Source organism: Urtica dioica, chromosome 4 (assembly GCF_054948205.1).
Source record: "Urtica dioica subsp. dioica isolate 48M chromosome 4, U.dioica_male_clone48M_v1_H2, whole genome shotgun sequence".
Lineage (NCBI taxonomy): Eukaryota > Viridiplantae > Streptophyta > Magnoliopsida > Rosales > Urticaceae > Urtica > Urtica dioica.
The window spans coordinates 7,931,630-7,949,983 of NC_142759.1; the positions used below are offsets into that span (position 1 = coordinate 7,931,630).

The following is an 18,354-nucleotide window of genomic DNA, read 5'->3' on the forward strand; positions in this document are numbered from 1 at the left end:
GAATAATTTGACTTAATAACCATCATTTGGATTCGATCATCCTTTGGATTCTTATATTATGAATCAACATTCAAACTAATATATAATGAAAAATTTAATTTTATTTTAGTTTAATTCGGCAATACAATAATATTGCAAAGGATATTATACGATGAAAGTCATTCACGTCCTTTATAAGCATAAATCTTAACACTTGGCTCTTGGCTCTCGCTGAACAATGTTTTATTGAAAAATGGTTCCTTTGAAATCGGAACTAGAACAACATACGATTTTGGTGATGGCTATTGAACCATTATAACTCGCAAGTGCTTGAATCGGTCCTTGAGAGGTGCGCTATTGTTGAAAACAAAATACTTTAGTTCGAAGGCAAGGGCCTGATTGCTAAGAAAAATAAGTTGAAGGATGAAATAGCAAAAGTACTTACGTGGACCAATTTATAATACACGGTGACACTTGGACCGGTGACCCAATCATTCTCTCCCCACCTATAAACAATCAATTCGCACGGAATTCTAAACTCTCTTCAAGCAGAGACAGCCACGAATAGTTTGCGGAATTAGGGTTTCGTCGTTGATTGATTTCGGTGAAAGCGAAGCAAGCCATCATGGGTGGAGGCAACGCACAGAAGTCGAAGATGGCTCGCGAGAAGAACTTGGAGAAGGCAAGAGCCGCCGGAAAAGGTACAACCGAAGAAATCATCGATTTTTATCAAATCAAAAAAAATTTTCTTCCCAACGATGCAGATTACATAGATCTAGTTATATATGTGGCTTTAACCCCTTTTTGTAATCTGTTCTGATTTTATCAGGAAGCCAACTCGATACTAACAAGAAGGCGATGAATATCCAGGTAGTGATTTTTTCGGTTATGAACATCAATAGACTTTTATATATTGTTGTTAATTTATTCGTCTAAATTTTGGGACTTTTAGGTTTTAGGGTAGAAAATAGTTAATATGTTGATGGAGTGATTGTGTATTGCAGTGCAAGGTGTGTATGCAGACATTTATGTGCACCACCTCGGAGGTCAAGTGCAGAGAACACGCCGAGGCTAAGCATCCCAAATCCGATGTTATCGTCTGTTTTCCACATCTCAAGAAATAAGAGAGCTTCTAAGTCTATGGATTTCCCTATCAAATGCTATTATCCGCGATTGTTTCTATCTATAGTGGTACTGTAATAGTAGAGTCTTCGTGGGAGTGAGAAGCTTGTGATAAATTATCATGAATACCCTGAGTGTTAAAGTTATTTCTATATATCATCCTTTTTTTTTTCTGGGACTCGTATATATATTTTACATTATCATATTCATACTCGCTTGATAGAAACAAGTTGCCGAAGTTTTTTATTTTTCTTTGTTGAACTTGAAACATAAAAAAAAAAAGTTGTGAAACAATGGTAAAGATAATTTGGAGCTTAGGATGCTCTGTGTGCTCTTGAAAAATCTCAAGGCCATCTCATAATAACAAAGGTAAAGATGATACATAAAACAATATATAAGGGTAGAAGAGACATGATGATTTCGTGGTCTGGCTGGCCTATTGTGTCCGCGTGCGGTTGGTTTCTGCTGCCCTCACTTGGGAAAAATACGGGTGGGACTACACCAAATGAGAATCAAGTTAGTTTTGATTATTGTCAAATGCAAAACGAAAGTTGCAGATGCCAAAATTGCCTAGGATAGTACCTAAACGGAATAAGTTGCAGAATATTTAAACCAAAGATTAAAATGCTCTGGTAAAAAAAATAGTAACATCCAAACTTTTTGGCACCTAGGTTTTCTTTTTCGGGCAAAATTCCATGGAAAACCAACCCGAAAATCGATGTCAAAAAAATTTCGTCGGAATTTTCATTGGGTGATGGAATATTCATGAAATAGAATCGTCCATAAATTATTGGGCAACCGACATTTGATACTTGCTTTCAACTGCAACTGCTATGCTCATTGGATTAATCAGGAAAACTAATATCAGCGACAAGTGAAGTGAGCTCACCATGGCCTCTTTAGCAGTGAGCCTGTCCTGATGGTCATACCGAAGTAGTTTGTCAAGAAAATCAATTGCCTGCAAATTAAGGTCGGAGCAAATAATCAATCAACGGTTCTCGTGAGAATACTCAGGAGTGCAGAAATAATCTTTTATGATAATTGACCTCCGGAGAAACCAGGTGCTGATTATCTGCGTTGATAAACTTAGACCAGGGTTTTCTGCTATGCCTGCATGAGAATACAGGATCAATACTCTCTTAATACAAACCAAAAAGGACCCAAAAAAAAATTCAATCAATCTGGTCTTTCAAGCTTACCTCCCAACTAGTGCATCAAGTTGTGGGTCAAGCTCCAAGTGATATTTCTTCAAGTATGCATTTAACTCATCAGTACCTAGTACCTGCAAAAGCATATGAAACACTTAATTTGATTCTTCCAAATCACGCTTCAGTTTATAACAACACCAAAGTTCTAAGTGAAATAAATCAATTTATATTAGCAGTTCGGTAACATATAATAATATTCTTACCTTAGCAATTTTGACAAGCTGGTCATGGTTGTCATGGCCATAAAAGAATGGTTCTTTGCGAAATATCTGCACATAACCGGAAAAAAAAAAACGATTTTGTGAAGCCTGTCAAATCTCAGCTGAGTTAGAAGGGTTCTCGTAAGTCCCAATTACAAACGGTGACCAGAAAATTGTTACCATTCCAGCAAACATGCAGCCGAGACTCCACATGTCAAGAGAATAGTCATAATCTTGCAAGTCAACTAAAAGTTCAGGGCCCTTGAAATATCTTAAGAGAAAAAACCTAAATCAGAACTTACTCGGGTATAGAGATATCACCATAACATTTAATGCATGTTTTTCCCTTTTTACCTTGAAGCCACACGGACATTATACTCTTTTCCAGGATGATAAAATTCAGCAAGACCCCAGTCGATCAAACGAAGCTTTCGCAGTTCATGGTCTATCATAACATTGTGAGGCTTCACGTCTCTATGCATGATTCCTTGGGAATGACAGTAATCTAGAGCCTACAACGACACTTGAGTGAATATAATTTAGTTCAATGTCATTAAGGTCATGCCACAACTGTGTAAGAAATAACCAGATCTATTTCCTAAGTCTTTATTTTCTCTACTGTGCCAAAAGCTCACTAACAAATGAACAAGAATAGATATAAGAAAAGGGTCTAGTCTAGTTACTAAAAGTTAGGCTGCTCTAAAAGGATGCCATTAATGAAGGACAAATGTCAGAATAACACCATCAAAATACAGATGAGCTTAGGATATGACCCATATCAGAGGGAAAATAATCCAATGATTTTTGTTTTTTTATAACCGTGGTGTCCAGGTAAACCCGACTAAACCCACGAGTCCCTGCATTATCGACTGGCCCCAATTATTGTGATGATGGGGAATTGAACCAGGGATTGATAGTCCAATGAACCGCCCTTATCCAACGAAAATATTAATTTTCACACCCCTTGCAACAAATATTATAGCATAAACTTGTAATCGACCCGATCACCCGATAGAGCAAACCACCATGAATAATGATAAACTCCAACAGTTCAGACTTACCTTGAGAAGCTCGTATATGTAGTAGCGAATGTCGTAATCAGTAAGTGTAGGGTACAAAACTTTGAAATCTGTGCTGTTCACAAACTCAAAGATCAAGCTCGGAGTTTTCGAATGCTGGTCTCTGACAACATCAAGAAGCTTCACAATATTAGGGCCTCCGCAGAGGTTCTGGAGTATTTTGATCTCTCTCTTAATCTAAAAACACATCAAACAAACATCAAAATTTGCACACACAAAAAAGCACCTTGAATCTACATAATAAGATTCAACTACTATTGGTAGGGGATCAAAGAATATTATGAAATGATAAAATGAAGTAAATGTCCCAAAAGAAGCTTCACCTTCTTTTTCTTAACAGGCTTGAGGATCTTAATGACACATCGGTCTTTGCTGGTGATATTGATGCCCTCAAACACCTCACTGTATTTTCCCCTCCCCACTTTGCGAACAACTTCATAGTCGTCTTGATCGCTGGCAACAAAAAAAACATCGTTACAAAAATCAAACCTAAAAAAACGCCTCTTTAATCAGAATCATCACAGAAAATAAAAAATAGTTGGCTCGTTTGATCGGAAAGCCAGTCCAGAGATCCCCCGAATCCATCTTCCAAGCGATCTCAACTCAAAAACCTATACTGTTGTTGTCTATTGAAATTGAAATTGAGAGTTGGGGTGATTATTTACCCCCATTGAACGGCGAGCGATTCGTAGTCCCAGTACTCTTTGGGGCGAAGAACATTGACATCGGTGTAGACGCGAGCCTTGGACATGGCCGAGCTGGAGATCTCGGAGGGTGATTCGCGATCGACGCTCTTCTTCAAAGTGGCGGTTTCAGTGGCGTTGTCACTTCTGCTACTACGAGTGTTGTTGTTGTTGTTGTGGTGACTAGGGGTGCGCAGGATAGGGTAGTACGCGAACGGCGCACGCAAGGCGACGACGGTGCACACTAGCAACAACTTGAGCAGAAAGGCCGAGTTGTGCGCATCCCTCATTCGACCCGTCCCTATCCTGCGCCCACCTTGACCGAATATACAAATACAAATACAAATACAAATACGCCTTTGTTTTCTTGTCGGCTTGGTTGCTTCTTACATTGATTATTCATTGCTTGTTGCTGTTGCCTTTTGGCTTCTTAAATAATCTTTAATTAAAGACTTGGTAGAAAGGAAAAACCACAGTCTTTGTGCTGTTTCCGTTTTCATGGGTGAATCTCGTGAGAGTGGAATTTTCGTGTGCTTGCCACATTCTGACGTGGATACCCGCTTACTGGATATGTGTCGTTTTGTGGATAAGAACATGGATTGTTTAAGGAAAAGTTTTATTTCTTCTTCCTATTTGATTTCATTAGTTTTCTTTCAGGTTTTTGGGTTTTAGATGTCGTGCGAATTATCCACACATCCCAACACTCGCCTTACTACTAAACCAACCCACTAAATACTCTATGATTTAGCTTCATGACCATTTTAAAGTATTCAACTATATTTTTGTTTTAGGTCTAAGAGCTACTTCAACCACGACATTAAATTTAGTATTAAAATGACACTATTTTAGCATCAAATTTTTGTTTTTCTACTCTCTCTGTAATTGTGCTATAAATACTTCATAAATGATATTTGTGAATACCATCGTGAGCATGTATATTAATCTAGGTAGGTAACGCACCCACCCACAAAATGAAAAAAGCATTAACACATTTTTCTTTTGAATATTAGTTTATATTGATGTAAGTTAAATACTATTACACTATTTAATAAATATATGAGCTTTCATGCGATGGTATGTTCCATGCATGCACTAGTTTATTTTCAAGAGAATTTTTTCCTTTAATCTTTTGAGCGACTTTTATGTTGTTGAGAGTTAAAAACGACTTGTGTTCTTACTCTCTTGGGGTGTATTATTCATCCGTTAGGGTTTCCTCTATGCAAACGCTTTGGGTATATTAGAAGTAGACGCGAGATTCTACTTTGTTTTTGTAAGAACATGAAATAACCTAAAAGAATCTCGAGAAAAAATTTCAGTGGAAGCAATGAGATCTCTAAAACATGGGAATTTGACTAGCAATCCCGAAGATAAACGTATGTTAGATAGCTGCGAGGAATCCGATGGATATAAAACCATATATTACTACATTAAGGAATTGTTTTCATTATAAAACATCTAATGCAATATAATCAACCAGCCTTGCTAAGAGAAAGAAGAACTATACCACATTCTGGCAAATGCAATGACTATCCTATCCATCTGCTTTCACTTTGCTATCTCAAGCATATGATTCTTCTATGGATTTTTTTTTAACGTTATTTTATCTATTTTTACACAAGCTTTGGTTGGACTTGCTCGAAATCGAAAACCTCAAACATTAAGCGCCTGACATCTGGTTTTCCGTAAACGGCATAGGAGAGCCCGTGAATGGCTTGTTGTACAGCTGTTGTGGCTGGGTTTCTGAGTCTTCGATTGTGCTCGTATTTATCTTGAACCTCTTCGGAGTAGGCGATAAACTGTTGGAGACGCTTGTCCCTCAAATACCTCCCGCAAAACTTGTTCATGAGTACACGGCGATGTCTCTCTTGTATCCACTTTCCAGGGGCGTCCAAGTGCTTCATTAACAACCTCTCTGCCATTGCCAGATCCTGAGGATATGCCAAACCAACACCATATAAAACTACTTGTCTTTCCATAATTACTGCGAAAGTGCTTCTTCGATGACAAGGCTTAGTTTGGTACCTGAATTTTTTGGCCAAGATATTCTAAGCGCTCGTAGCAAAAACGGGGATGCTCAAACTTGTGCTTGGATGGGTGCAAGAAACATAACTGCATTGCAAACAAAAACTCATAATGACATTGACTGAGAAGTTTTTTTTTTTTTTCAGCGCTCTGGATTCGAACGTTTGACCTCTGACCCTTCTGTATTTTCCGAAGAAAATAGAGAAATACCGAAGTATGTGGATTCGAGGAAATTATTTACCTGCAGCCCAAGTCCAAGTTCGATGTTTCGAGCCTCAGTGATTTCTGGAATTCTGTCTATCGTCTTTATCGGGTATCCCAGTGCTCTCATAACTTGGGGTCTTGCATCGTAGTCCCATATATTTCCTCGGAATCTGTGCATACCTGGCGGGACACAAGCCCTAAAGAGCCTAGGATGTGCAAAAAGCGCATCTTCAGGTGGCTGCAGCAGAGTAAACTTGTATATATCAGAGAGAGAGAGAGAGAGAGCAAATATAGACATAGCTCCGTTACTCGTCATGGCCACGGAAAAAAAAATATTTTACATAAGATAAAAACCGTCCGAGAATGTGTACTTCTATTCAAATCTCCCCATTTTTTTCATTCTAGATAAATCGATTGATGGTACTTAGGCTGCAATTTGTTCATACAATGTTGACATTTTAGAAGCAAAGATATTTTCGGGGCAATTTCACATTCACAAATGACCTTGTGTAGATGAAAATTAAGACCATAAATAAAGGTTGGATAAAGGTGATAGAACACACCCTGTAGGTAGCTACATCTTGCCAGCTGAGATTGTTGCCTTCAAATTCAACTGAAACATAGTCTATATCTTCAAGTTGTCTCCTTAATCTCGGCTGGCAATCCTCCGCTTCGAGGTCCATTCCAAACACTTCAAAGAGGACCCGATACACCTCTGGCATACCAAAACACAAGTATATTGCCCCAAACAAAGCCCAGAACACAGATCTGTAGAAAAAATGAGAACAGTGAATCTTTCCTCCACTAACCTTACTTCTCTGAAACTTTTTTTATTATTTGGCACTCGAAAGGGTGTAATATATCACATAACACAAACTATAAGAAAGAAATGCTATTGATCGTTGACTGGCAACATAACGGGAAAGACGAAATTTTTACGGTCTGTGCGCCATGTAAACCGGTAAATTCTCGATCAACTAAGCTGTAGACAATGCAGCAAAATCGGGTTACGAAAAGGGCCATCATATCGGAGGGTTCGTATCATCACTTAAATTTTACTTTTGCATAAGATAATGCCTAATATATTTTCAATCACAAACCCCCAAGGGGGTTAGTCTAGTGGTAATAATCACGATTCCTGGGACCTAATCAACCCCCGATTCGAAACCAGAAAAGCTAGAACTACCTATAAACAGAAAATAAATTCGTAACCTCGTTCGTGCTAACTAACGTCTGGCAGGTTCAGAATCCAACCATTTTCCGAGCATTAAAACGCTAACTAAAAAAAATCGAACACAGAATCAAAACTTACTTAACAGGAGGCTCTCTGTCCTTCCTCACCATCTTATCCATATCCTCGAAAGGGAAGACCAGATTCTGCAGCCTCGCGGCCTTGATCCACCGCGGCAGAAACCGCTTCCCGATCAGCGCAAACACTCGCTCCCTCATCGGCCCCGGCGACTCCCTCGGGTACCTCTGCAGGAAAAACTCGGCGAGCCCGAGCTCGAGCACGTACTGCCCGAGGAACCCCAGCCTGGAGTGGCCGGACCGGACGTGCCTGGCCTTGGTCCTCTCGCAAGAAGGGTGTTGGAACGCCAAGTACAAGAGCGTGTCGAACTGCTTCGCCGGATTGTCGTCCCCGAAGCTCTCCGAGGGCTCCAATGGGTACCCCAGAGCCTGCTTGGCCTCCAAGAGGTACTCGTCCATCCAGGCCTTGTCGGCGCTGTTGAGGCGCGACGAAGGAAGGCACGAGCTGAGCAGAGGGAAGGACTTCAGAGAGAGCTGAGGGCTGTTCAGGAAGCGCTCGGTGAGCCTCTTGTCGTCCAGCGGGGGTTTCAGGACGAACTTCTTCGGCGGGGCTCGCTTCTTGGGAGACACGACCTTCTTTCGCTCGGCTAGCTCTTTGAGGAGTCTCTGCGGGCTGTTCTGGGGGAGCTCTTGCTGTGGGTCGACGGCCACGGCTGCGACGCGGAGGCGGCGGACGGAGGAGGGGGGTTTGCGGGCGGCGCTGAGTCGGAGGTGGATGGGGAATGTGGTGAAGGATGAGGATGAGGAGGGAGAGAATGTGGGTGTGCGAGTGAAGGAGGACGAGAGGTCCATGGCTCGGCGATTGGAGGGGCTACGAGGAAATGGGTGCGCGCTTTCGCAGACGAGGTTGGTCTGACATGGATGGGTTGGATTGGAGGGTTTAAGAGTGATGGTGTTTTGGGTTTTGGAGGTTGGATAAGGTGGAGATCGAAAATGAGAGAGATGATTTTTTTTTTTTTTTTTTTGGGATCTTTTTTGGTCCAGTCGTTGAAGTTATTGTTGTCGTTTGGCATTGGTTTATAACTTTAAATAACGGGATTTAGACACAAATGCCTTTTTTTTTTTTTTAATATGTAGTTAAATAGTCAATTTAAAATTATGAATTTGCAAAATAATCAAATTTGTCTTAATTTAATGAAATAGTCAAAATGTGCAGTAATCTAGTTTCAAACAAAAATTTTGACCACAAGATTAATATTTTTTAAAGTAATAAATTGCTTAGAATAATCGTCAAAAATTTTAATATTGGTTGTCAAAAAAAACTTGAAAACATAAATATCTACTTTGCTGAAAAGTTTTGACTATATTGCTAATCAATAAGTTTCAAATGATTATTTTGTAAAAAATTTCCTAAATAAGAGTAAGCATCTATTTCTCATTCTAAATTTGTTTTCAAATTGATATCTATTTTAAGGGTAAATTATATGTGAATATGACTCTTTATTATGAAAAAAAATTGGAAAAAAAAAAAATTAGCATAGAAGCATGCATTGTTAAAGTAGGGGTAATGACCGTCTTTGTTTTAGTTTATTAATCTTGATTTTAGTTTTTTATAAAAACTCAACCGCTTTAAAGTGTCTGGTAAAAATAGTTTTTTGTAAAAATTGAAAAGTGTTTTTGCAAAATATAGAAGAAAATTGAAAAGCAAGATCTTAGCTTTTAGAAAAAAACAATTTTTTTTTTAAATCTGAATCTAAAAGCATTTTTTTAAAAAGCAAAGTTATGTCAAACAGTGTCAATGTCATTTTTTTTATTAAATATTAAGCTTTAATATATCCTTTTGGAAGAAGCCGACGACCGATGAAGTAATTCCCTACGAACTATTAGAAAATGAAAAAAAATTGCTATTTTCAGTAGATGAGTATCAAAAGTATCTCTTAGACACGATTTTAGGGAGTTCATTGCAAATTTAATATATGACTCGAATAGAGAAAAGTAGAAAAAGTGTGGGACATTGAATTATATTTTTGCGATGTAGTCTATCGTAAGAGATCCGGTGCCAGTCTTGTTTGTCTCAGTGTCACCATCTCGTCCATCAACATTCAGTGCTAGCCTATCTGCCTCAGCATTTGGTGCACCTCATACTCGACCCTTGTCCTACCCGCCTGCATTGCTTGTTGCTTGCCTCTTATCCGTCACGAGCCCCATGCCACCTCTAAGTCCAACCCCTACTTTATGTTCACATCGTGCCCGGTACAATTCACCTTATTCGAAGGTTTTAGAAAGAGTGTATGAGGTTATTCTTTTTTTTTTAACGTGGGCAGTACCACGGTGAATATCATTAAAACCCTCACTTAAGTGGCGGAGGAAAACCGTGGTTACATCAACCCCGATAAGTCATCCAAAACCTCTCGCATAGCACAAGGAGGGACAAGCCTCATCCATCGCGCATCCGAGTTAACTCTAAGAGCGTATTTAGCCATATTGTGTGCCGCCGCGTTACAAGAGCGAGGAATAAAATGAATATCAAAATTAGAAAAAGCTAGTCGATCGTCTAACCTTGATGTCTTCCAAATCGTATCAAGCTCCATAACCGGAATTGCCTCACATCTAATCGCACGAACCACCTCAAGGCAATCGGAGTGCACCGTGAGACGATGAAACCCAAGCTCTTCCGCCAAACGAAGACCTCCAAGAATCGCATAGGCCTCCGTAAGAGGGGGAGAAAATCCGGAGTTTCTAACCAATATTTCCGAAGCGATGACCCATCCCCGGTGGTCGCGAAGGATACATCCCGTGCCAAACTTCCCCTCCATCGTGTCGAGAGAACAATGTTTAAGAGATACTTTCATAATATCTATATCGTACCCTATTTACGAAGATCAGGGCTACAAAGCTTGAGAGAACAATGTTTCTCATAAACTTCATAATTTCTTTGATTTATTTTTATAATATTTTGTAATTTATGACCAACTCGCTTTCGTGCCTTCGTAGCAGTTGTACCAATACTTATAGTCGAGTCATGTTCATCGTAAGCAAAGTATTATGCAAGATTTATTTGAAATTGGTTATTTTTATTTCATGAACAAAAACATTTCATATAATTCTGATTATAAATCAATTCAATCGGATGCCTACCCTGCCTAGCGATCATATGTTAACTTTATTTCCTCTCTAAACTAAAGAAATTTAGTACACACTAAATGATTATACAATTTATATATACCATATATTTATAACCATGTAAAATACTTTTAAAATATCAATTTATAGGATGTCACGTACGAATTCTAATCCAAATGAAAACTAATTATAAAGTCAAAATACATATCAAATACCGTTCAGAAATCTCAATTTTGGATTGAGTCGTCTAGCCCAAACTTGTTTGGGACAAGTGGTAACATCATTCTCCTCTCAAGGAGAGGACGCGGGATCGAATCCCGACGGACGCAATGCTCACATTTAGTAATTTTTGAGGTATGTTTGTATGATTCTAGAAATAGATAATCATATTTGTCCAGCTCCATATTTGTAAATATTTTATATTGTATCATTGGCTAAGCCCTCAAAAAAAAAAAAAACAAAAACAAAAGTGATTCAAACTATTCTTCTTGTTTGAGAGGGACAGATCCTTTTTACCAATTGAACTACTCTTAACTGATTTTAAATCACTCTAGAAATGTATCCTCGCATGACATGATGAATGTCAAACTTTCCAATACAACCTTACCTTCTAACATTGTTAAAGCTGGGTGCCAGTGATGATTTTTTTTTTTTTTTTCTCTTTTATTTTCATTATGCTTTCGAGTCGGTATCATAATGGCAATGTGTTAGCATATTTTTAGCACAAGACACGCAATTAAGGTAGAGTGGTGAGCGTTTTGCTCGCTACACGTTTCAATTGGACTTTGTGAATTTTAATTAAATTCGTCGTACGTGTTAATGTGAATGTTAAGCCATATCTGACCATGCTTTTCATCCGCCATGTGTTAATGCGACACAGAGATAGAAGTATACAAATACTTAAAAAAAACTATATCAATATATAAATTATGATTACAACATCAACATATAAAAGGTAACACATGATGAAGAAGAAGAAGAAGAAGAAGAAGAAGAAGAAGCGTCAACGCAACATTAACAACCATAAACTCAAAGTAACCAATAGAAAAATGAAGGACGAGAACAATAATCAGAGCTCATAATAATATATATATATTGGTGAGAGATGAAATCAGGCGTCGCGGTCCCTCTTGCACTCTGGGGGCATGGAAGGGTATCGAGTCCTGTCGTTGCAGTAATTGTAGATGGTGTACTTGCTACGCACCCATTTGAGGCGGTTGTACTGACGCGCGTCGAGGTCTCGGAACTGCCTCTGGTCCCACCAGCGCTTGCCCTGGGTGGCGCAGAACTTGGCCTGCACGGACGCCTCGCAGCCGTCGATGTGGAACTCCCTGTACGCCGCCACGAACGGTGCCTTCGACCAGTCCGTCTTCTCGAGTCCGCCGCGCGTGGCCCAATCGTCCGCGTTCCACAGGCTCGAGTACAGCTTCATCGGCTGGTCGAACGGGAATTTCACCCCGATGTCCTTGCTGTTCTTGAACACCCTGATCGGAGTGTCGTCCACGAAGAATCTGCCACGTTTCCCGTTTCGTTTTTAGCAAACCAAAGTTATATCGTATGACGTTTCAAACCCTCATTCCGATGATGTCGTTTAGTAAAATATTCATGACCTCTCTCTCTCTTTCACGTGGCTTACATAATAAAAAAAGAGTATATTATTTTATATTGATATGGTATCTGTTTTCTGCGAAAGCAAAACAAAAGTTGTCGTCCCCTAAATTCAAAAGAGCTCGAAAGAAGACATTAAAGTGAAGTTCTGAGTCTGACTTCTTAATTTGTTTTCAAAGTTGTGGGTCACCAAACAATCAATGCCAGCCCAAAATTCTCGCTCACGCACTCTACACTATCATTAATGGGGTTATTATGTTAATATATTTGTCTTGTGCCTACCTTTCCTAACACCTAGTAGACCATTAATGCAACATCATGGAAAGCTTAGATGCGATCATAAATTCGCTACTAAATAATATCCCATTCCCTTCACATCAACATATTTTTTTAATCTAATAAATTATAACTATATAAGATTATTATTTATCTTCTGTTTTTTTGGCATTTGATTTGGATTTTGACAAGAAATGCTAACTAGGTTAGTTAGTAAAGACCTTCACATCATATAGGTCTCCAAATGAAAAAAAAAAAATTAAATATTTGATTTATACATGATAGAATATAAAAAAGGACAATATTGGTTTAAAACATTATGATTATTGTTAAAAGAAACAGCTAGCATTAATTTTATTTATTTATTTATTAAGTTTTCAAGCATGGTGGAAGAAGATCATTGGGGACTACAAAATCCAACTGGATTTGTATTCGGCGTGGGAAGGATTGAGACGCGTGCAGGTCAACCTTTTGTTTTTATCCATTTGACCATCGCTTTTGAAACAACAACTAGTAAATGGAAAATGTTGGTGGTGCAATGCAAAGGAAAGGAAAGAAAAGAAACTTACGCGATTATGTACATGTTCCAAAGGATAGAGTAGCGATGGAAAGCCTTAGTGGGATCGAACCAAAGGTAAATCCTGTGCTCTCTGTCTCCTTTCCCTCCCGTGAACACGTTCGTCTGTAAAATGTATGGCTGTCCTGTCCTGTTCCCCAAGAACTCGAAGTCTATCTCATCGTGCTCTGAGTTTTGTGACGATAACTGCCAAATATAACGTACAGCCCAAATATTAATATAACATACATATATATATATACAAACAACAGCTATACGGAAGACTCACGTAGAAGGCAGTGACTGTTCCGGCAGAGTCATTCGGGACTAGCTTTATTTGCATACTGAAGTGGCCGAACAAGTAAGAGCCCTTGGATTGAAATCCAGTCCCTTGAGAAACCAACACGTGGCGCGTCAGTACTTTGAAAGAAGATGAAGTTTTTTAGAGTGTGGTAAATGCAAATTGTTTACCAGTGTATTTGTCCAAGTGGAGGTGGATTTCAGATTCTTGGTTGAAGTACTTGATGTGGTCGAAGGCCCAAGTGGGCTTGTAGTTTCTGCCGAAAGGCACGTTCACCGGCCTCTTCGGAACAGCTCCCATGGCTCCGGAGATCGCTATCAGAAGCCACGTCATCAACAACGTCCATTTCTTCAGAAACCCCATCTCTGTCTAGACTGGTGAGTGAATATGAATGTGTTGTGAGTCTTTGAAGTGTCAATTAGAGTGAAGGTAAGTGCTCCCTTAAATAGGGGAAAACAGAGTTGTTATCTATGTATTATTTTTAGATAAATCCGCGGCGTGCATGGGGTGTTTTTACCAAATGGACCTCGAACTGTTTATTCATTACGCTGTTTTCATTATTTTTTTATTTTATTTTTTTATTATGAGGTAGGCGAATACTTGCAAATAATTTAAGGCGGTGGAAGTTTTTAATAATTGCTTTTTTCTTTTATGTTGAATATCTGTTGACAGCAAGATGATGGATTGAGGACTACCTTATTACAAATTAACGTTGGTGTACGTGTAAATGCAAGACACGGGTCTAATATCTAATATCCCGTGTGTATTACAAAAATCGGATTCGAGAGGGGACGGAGCAAAGAATTTCATTAGGAAGGATTAATTTGAAGAAGAAAAAAATTCGAGAGAGGTTAATTTATAAATTTTTAAAATAAAAAATGTAAATTTTTTAAAAAATTAGTCAAAAGTGTACAAAAAAAAAATTTTGAGGGGGGCTTGAGCTCCCCTTTGATTTACTGTATCTCCGTCTCTAACTATAACTATAATGTACTCGATGTGTCATAAAGAGTCTTAAAATATATAATCAATCTAGAAAATAGCGAGGTTGTTTACCGTCGAGTTCGAGAAGACCGTGACTATGAATCAAAATTGAAGCTAGTCGAAATTTCGCGGGATTTTATTTCTTGTATTATTAGTATTATGTTGAAAATTGGAAAAAAAAAAACATATTATAAAATACATAACCGAGATTTTTTGTCCCAGTACCATCTAAAAATTGGGATAAAACTGGAATCCCCAATTAGACCAATTTAGTATAAGGGAGCTTCAGTATAATAGCCAATTCGAAACATAAAATTGTCAAAATAGCCAATGTTAAGTTTATTTTTGTACAATAGCCAATAAACCACATAAACTAACTTGAATAGACAATAATCCCCTTCAATTAAAATAAAGGGTTACCAAATATAAATTAGTTAACAAAAATAAATAATTTAATGAAAAATATTACAATAAATAATTGTTTCATCGATAAATTAAAAAAATTCTCTAAAGATATTACGAGATCTTCATCGTCGGTCTTCAATGTCGAGTCAACTTACGCAATTTTTCGTCAATCTTCACTGTCAATTCGTCTCGAACCGCCGATTCTCCGACCGGAGACACATAGTCGCCAATTCTCCTTCAAATAAAAATCGAAATTAAAATGAATAAACACATTAACATATTCCAACGACATTTCAACACTAACTCACAAATCAACACAAATTAACACAAACCAACACTAATTTTCAAATCAATATAAATCAACACAAATCAATAGATTTAACAACAAATCAATACAAAACAACACGTGTATCAACACAAATTAAGAGATTCCAAAGACATTCAACACTAATTTCAAATCAACACAAATTAACACAAACCAACACTAATTTCACAAATCAACACTAATTTTCAAATCAACAGAAATCAACATAAACAAATACTAATTTCAAACTAAATCACGACTAATTTCAACACTAATTTCAAACCAGCAATAATTACCACTAACAACAAACAACAGGAATCAACAGACTGATTTCTTTAAGGGTTTCGGAGTAGAGGAAGGCCAGGAGTGAGGAAAATCGGGATCGGAATTTGATGAAGAATGTTATACACTCGTCGACGATGAGGTTGACGTCGGGATGTGCGTGACGAGGCCGTGGCCCTGGTGGTCGATGGCGCAGACGGCGAAGCCTGACTCGACGAGGAAGACGACGGTGAGCTAGATCAGACAGGAGGATTCTCCGGTGAAGCCATGGACGATGGCGACGACACCGATGGGCGGGCAAAAGTTGAGCCTCACGTTGGACAGAAATCTGTAGTCTTATGGAGAGAGAGAGAGAGAGAGAGAGAGAGAGAGAGAGAGCAAATAATATGAAATTAATATTTGTTTATACCAATATTGGACAATCAAATCAGAATATCTTGGCAATCAAATCATAACATATTCACAATCAATTTTGATTTTCTTTAATTATATTTTTTATTTAAAAAATAAATATTAAAAAAGGGCAAAATTGGAATAAAAAAATATTGGCTGAAACGTCATGTCAGCGAAATTGGTTATTTTTCAAAATAAATGTAAACGTTGACTAATATGCAATCTCAATGTTTGAATTTTGTTAGTCCCTCTGATTATTATTTTTAAAAACTTATATATTTTTTTTGTTTACGTAAGTTATTTTAAAATTGAAATAATTAATAAAAAAATATTAAAATATAATAACAATATAGGACTTGAAATCGTAAAATATGATTCGTAAAATATGATACCTAAAAATCGAGGTCAGGTAAAAATGGTAACAAGATTTTCCAGTACTTTTTTACGGTTCTGCAGTCCTATTTTTTGTAAAATATTGGACGGATATAGGGAACTTCATTTTTCGTAGTTTATATGACCGGCTTTAGTTAGAATGAACTTTACCTTTTATATTTTAATAATTTAAACATTTTTTGTTTTATTATTCTAAAACTTTGAGTGGCAAAATAAAACAAAAACTGTGTGCGCGCTCATGTAAGGGTTCATATATAAACGACGCATATCATTTAACTTTCCCCATGCTATGTTTGGAACCCGATAATGGCATGAAAATTACTTAATTTTTCTAACGTACGTGAATATAGATAGTAACATCCAGTCCGGTCCAATAATTCATCACCCATACAAATTACAAAAGTGTGATATTTCAAAGATATTGTAGAGTCGTGATATTTTTAGACGATACTATAAAGTATAACCTATAAAACAACACAGAATCTTAAAAGTACCACAGAAAAAAAGAGTCAGAACTTTTACAAAATAGTCAACAAACATTGAGTCACCACTCACCACTCACCACCACCGTTTGATCAAAATTAGCTCTTACAAAGTACAGTGTATCTTCTAAACTGAGTTGTGACTCTGGGCACACTTTTCTAATACATCACAATTATCCAATATGAAAAAAAAAAATAGAATTTTTATTTACTTTCTGTGGTATATAAAATATAACCACGGTCAGACAGCTAGCCGGTTGGTGGATACGATACGACTATCTGCACACTGCACTGCTTCGAGTCATTCCAAAGAGGCTGGGCCATTGTGTCGCCTTTCGAGTTTATTTGTAGCACCGACTCTCCTTGCACTTTTTATCTTTTCAAAATAAAATTGATATTGGATTGGATTCTACTTCAGAACATTAACGTTCGGGGACAAATTTAAAGGAACGTGAATGATTCAGAAAAATCGAAAGAGATATGGTTGTAAAGAGTGTTTTTTCAGCTCTGTTTAAAAAAAAAAAAAAAATTGTCACGGCTAATCACTTCATTTTTTCATTTGATAATGGATATATTTATATTTCTTCTCTCATTGTGAATCAATCATTTGCATTAATGTCTAATATTATTGGCGTGTTAACTTAGACTTCATGTAAAATATACTATTCATCCTACCATATCTTAAATAATAAATAATAATTATCATCAAATAATGTAATTTTTTCTTTAAAAAATGAAATGATTTAATTCTTTATTAACAAAAACTAATGAACACTCTTAAATAAAAAATATAATTATCATCAAATAATGTAATTTTTTCTTTAAAAAATGAAATGATTTAATTATTTATTAACAAAACTAATGAACACTCTTAAATAAAAAAAAATTATCATCGAATAATGTAATTTTTTCTTTAAAAAATGAAATGATTTAATTATTTATTAACAAAAACTAATGAACACTCTTGATCGACCACATTCTTGCTAAAAGATAACACAAAATACACACTATTCAAAGCTCAGCTGAATGCGAGTTATCCGCATTCAAAAGTCTTTTTTTCTTAGTGACTCTAATTAAAAGATAACTCTTATTCACCTAATTTTTGGCTTTTTTCCTAAAACTATTAAAAAAAAAAAGAACAAATATAGTTAGTGAGTTCCGAGTCTCAAATCGAAGAAGATGCATCATCATCCGCATACATACTATTACAAGTATCATAGCTTTGTTTTTCACAGTCTCATGTTTTTCGTCATAACTCTGTTATTTTTATTGATGTTTAAAAGCATTAGCCTTTTCGGGTTTCCTCTTTTTGAGAGTCACTCCACAGTCTTCGACTTCTTCTTTAACTCATTTATAATGCAGCTCAACTTGTTCATGGAGTAGTTCATTCTAAAGATTTCGAAAAAATCTGACAGTCTCCAAAATTATATATAGTTTATCAATCTCCTAATCTAATATCTCTGTTTCGCTCAAACTCATTATATTTATAGTGGCTTGGAATATAT

At 37.1% G+C, this 18,354-nt stretch overlaps 5 protein-coding genes across 5 annotated transcripts; 1 reads left to right on the plus strand and 4 right to left on the minus strand.

Moving 5' to 3' along the window:
- The first annotated feature begins 445 nt into the window (after nucleotides 1-445).
- On the plus strand, nucleotides 446-1,274 carry LOC149399992 (uncharacterized protein At2g23090). The gene is made up of 3 exons (XM_089611390.1): nucleotides 446-680; nucleotides 809-849; nucleotides 984-1,274. Exons 1-3 carry the CDS (start codon nucleotides 605-607, stop codon nucleotides 1,101-1,103), a joined length of 237 nt encoding a protein of 78 aa, XP_089467516.1. The 5' UTR covers nucleotides 446-604; the 3' UTR covers nucleotides 1,104-1,274.
- Nucleotides 1,275-1,317: 43 nt separating this feature from the next.
- On the minus strand, nucleotides 1,318-4,640 carry LOC149399993 (casein kinase II subunit alpha-2-like). Its single transcript, XM_089611389.1, has 10 exons — nucleotides 4,254-4,640; nucleotides 3,912-4,041; nucleotides 3,571-3,765; nucleotides 2,864-3,021; nucleotides 2,690-2,780; nucleotides 2,513-2,578; nucleotides 2,301-2,383; nucleotides 2,148-2,211; nucleotides 1,991-2,059; nucleotides 1,318-1,597 (listed from the first exon to the last, which is right to left on the minus strand). The coding sequence occupies exons 1-10, from the start codon at nucleotides 4,559-4,561 to the stop codon at nucleotides 1,538-1,540; spliced, it is 1,224 nt and encodes a 407-aa protein (XP_089467515.1). The 5' UTR covers nucleotides 4,562-4,640; the 3' UTR covers nucleotides 1,318-1,537.
- Nucleotides 4,641-5,674: 1,034 nt separating this feature from the next.
- On the minus strand, nucleotides 5,675-8,761 carry LOC149399994 (Ribonuclease III family protein). The gene is made up of 5 exons (XM_089613128.1): nucleotides 7,810-8,761; nucleotides 7,061-7,265; nucleotides 6,535-6,735; nucleotides 6,294-6,380; nucleotides 5,675-6,199 (listed from the first exon to the last, which is right to left on the minus strand). The coding sequence occupies exons 1-5, from the start codon at nucleotides 8,595-8,597 to the stop codon at nucleotides 5,882-5,884; spliced, it is 1,599 nt and encodes a 532-aa protein (XP_089469254.1). The 5' UTR covers nucleotides 8,598-8,761; the 3' UTR covers nucleotides 5,675-5,881.
- A 1,362-nt stretch (nucleotides 8,762-10,123) lies between these two features.
- Nucleotides 10,124-10,561, minus strand: LOC149399995 (uncharacterized). Its single transcript, XM_089610376.1, has one exon. It carries the CDS (start codon nucleotides 10,559-10,561, stop codon nucleotides 10,124-10,126), a length of 438 nt encoding a protein of 145 aa, XP_089466502.1.
- A 1,259-nt stretch (nucleotides 10,562-11,820) lies between these two features.
- On the minus strand, nucleotides 11,821-14,044 carry LOC149399996 (xyloglucan endotransglucosylase protein 34-like). The gene is made up of 4 exons (XM_089613237.1): nucleotides 13,780-14,044; nucleotides 13,598-13,698; nucleotides 13,322-13,515; nucleotides 11,821-12,379 (listed from the first exon to the last, which is right to left on the minus strand). The coding sequence occupies exons 1-4, from the start codon at nucleotides 13,970-13,972 to the stop codon at nucleotides 11,980-11,982; spliced, it is 888 nt and encodes a 295-aa protein (XP_089469363.1). The 5' UTR covers nucleotides 13,973-14,044; the 3' UTR covers nucleotides 11,821-11,979.
- Nucleotides 14,045-18,354: the final 4,310 nt, after the last annotated feature.

What these genes read in the sequence shown, in the direction of transcription:
- LOC149399995 (XM_089610376.1), bottom strand. Translation starts at nt 10,561, where the DNA reads ATGGAGGGGAAGTTTGGCACGGGATGTATCCTTCGCGACCACCGGGGA.
- LOC149399993 (XM_089611389.1), bottom strand. Translation starts at nt 4,561, where the DNA reads ATGAGGGATGCGCACAACTCGGCCTTTCTGCTCAAGTTGTTGCTAGTG. An exon ending in TCGCTCGCCGTTCAATGGGG is followed by an intron (nt 4,042 to 4,253) that starts GTAAATAATCAC and finishes TTTTGTTGCCAG; the next exon opens with CGATCAAGACGACTATGAAG. An exon ending in AATGTCCGTGTGGCTTCAAG is followed by an intron (nt 2,781 to 2,863) that starts GTAAAAAGGGAA and finishes TTTTCTCTTAAG; the next exon opens with ATATTTCAAGGGCCCTGAAC.
- LOC149399996 (XM_089613237.1), bottom strand. Translation starts at nt 13,972, where the DNA reads ATGGGGTTTCTGAAGAAATGGACGTTGTTGATGACGTGGCTTCTGATA. An exon ending in GAACAGTCACTGCCTTCTAC is followed by an intron (nt 13,516 to 13,597) that starts GTGAGTCTTCCG and finishes TATATTTGGCAG; the next exon opens with TTATCGTCACAAAACTCAGA. An exon ending in TGGAACATGTACATAATCGC is followed by an intron (nt 12,380 to 13,321) that starts GTAAGTTTCTTT and finishes GAAACGTGGCAG; the next exon opens with ATTCTTCGTGGACGACACTC.
- LOC149399992 (XM_089611390.1), top strand. Translation starts at nt 605, where the DNA reads ATGGGTGGAGGCAACGCACAGAAGTCGAAGATGGCTCGCGAGAAGAAC. An exon ending in GGCAAGAGCCGCCGGAAAAG is followed by an intron (nt 681 to 808) that starts GTACAACCGAAG and finishes TGATTTTATCAG; the next exon opens with GAAGCCAACTCGATACTAAC. An exon ending in AGAAGGCGATGAATATCCAG is followed by an intron (nt 850 to 983) that starts GTAGTGATTTTT and finishes TGTGTATTGCAG; the next exon opens with TGCAAGGTGTGTATGCAGAC.
- LOC149399994 (XM_089613128.1), bottom strand. Translation starts at nt 8,597, where the DNA reads ATGGACCTCTCGTCCTCCTTCACTCGCACACCCACATTCTCTCCCTCC. An exon ending in GACAGAGAGCCTCCTGTTAA is followed by an intron (nt 7,266 to 7,809) that starts GTAAGTTTTGAT and finishes TTTTTTCTACAG; the next exon opens with ATCTGTGTTCTGGGCTTTGT. An exon ending in AAGATGTAGCTACCTACAGG is followed by an intron (nt 6,736 to 7,060) that starts GTGTGTTCTATC and finishes ACTCTGCTGCAG; the next exon opens with CCACCTGAAGATGCGCTTTT.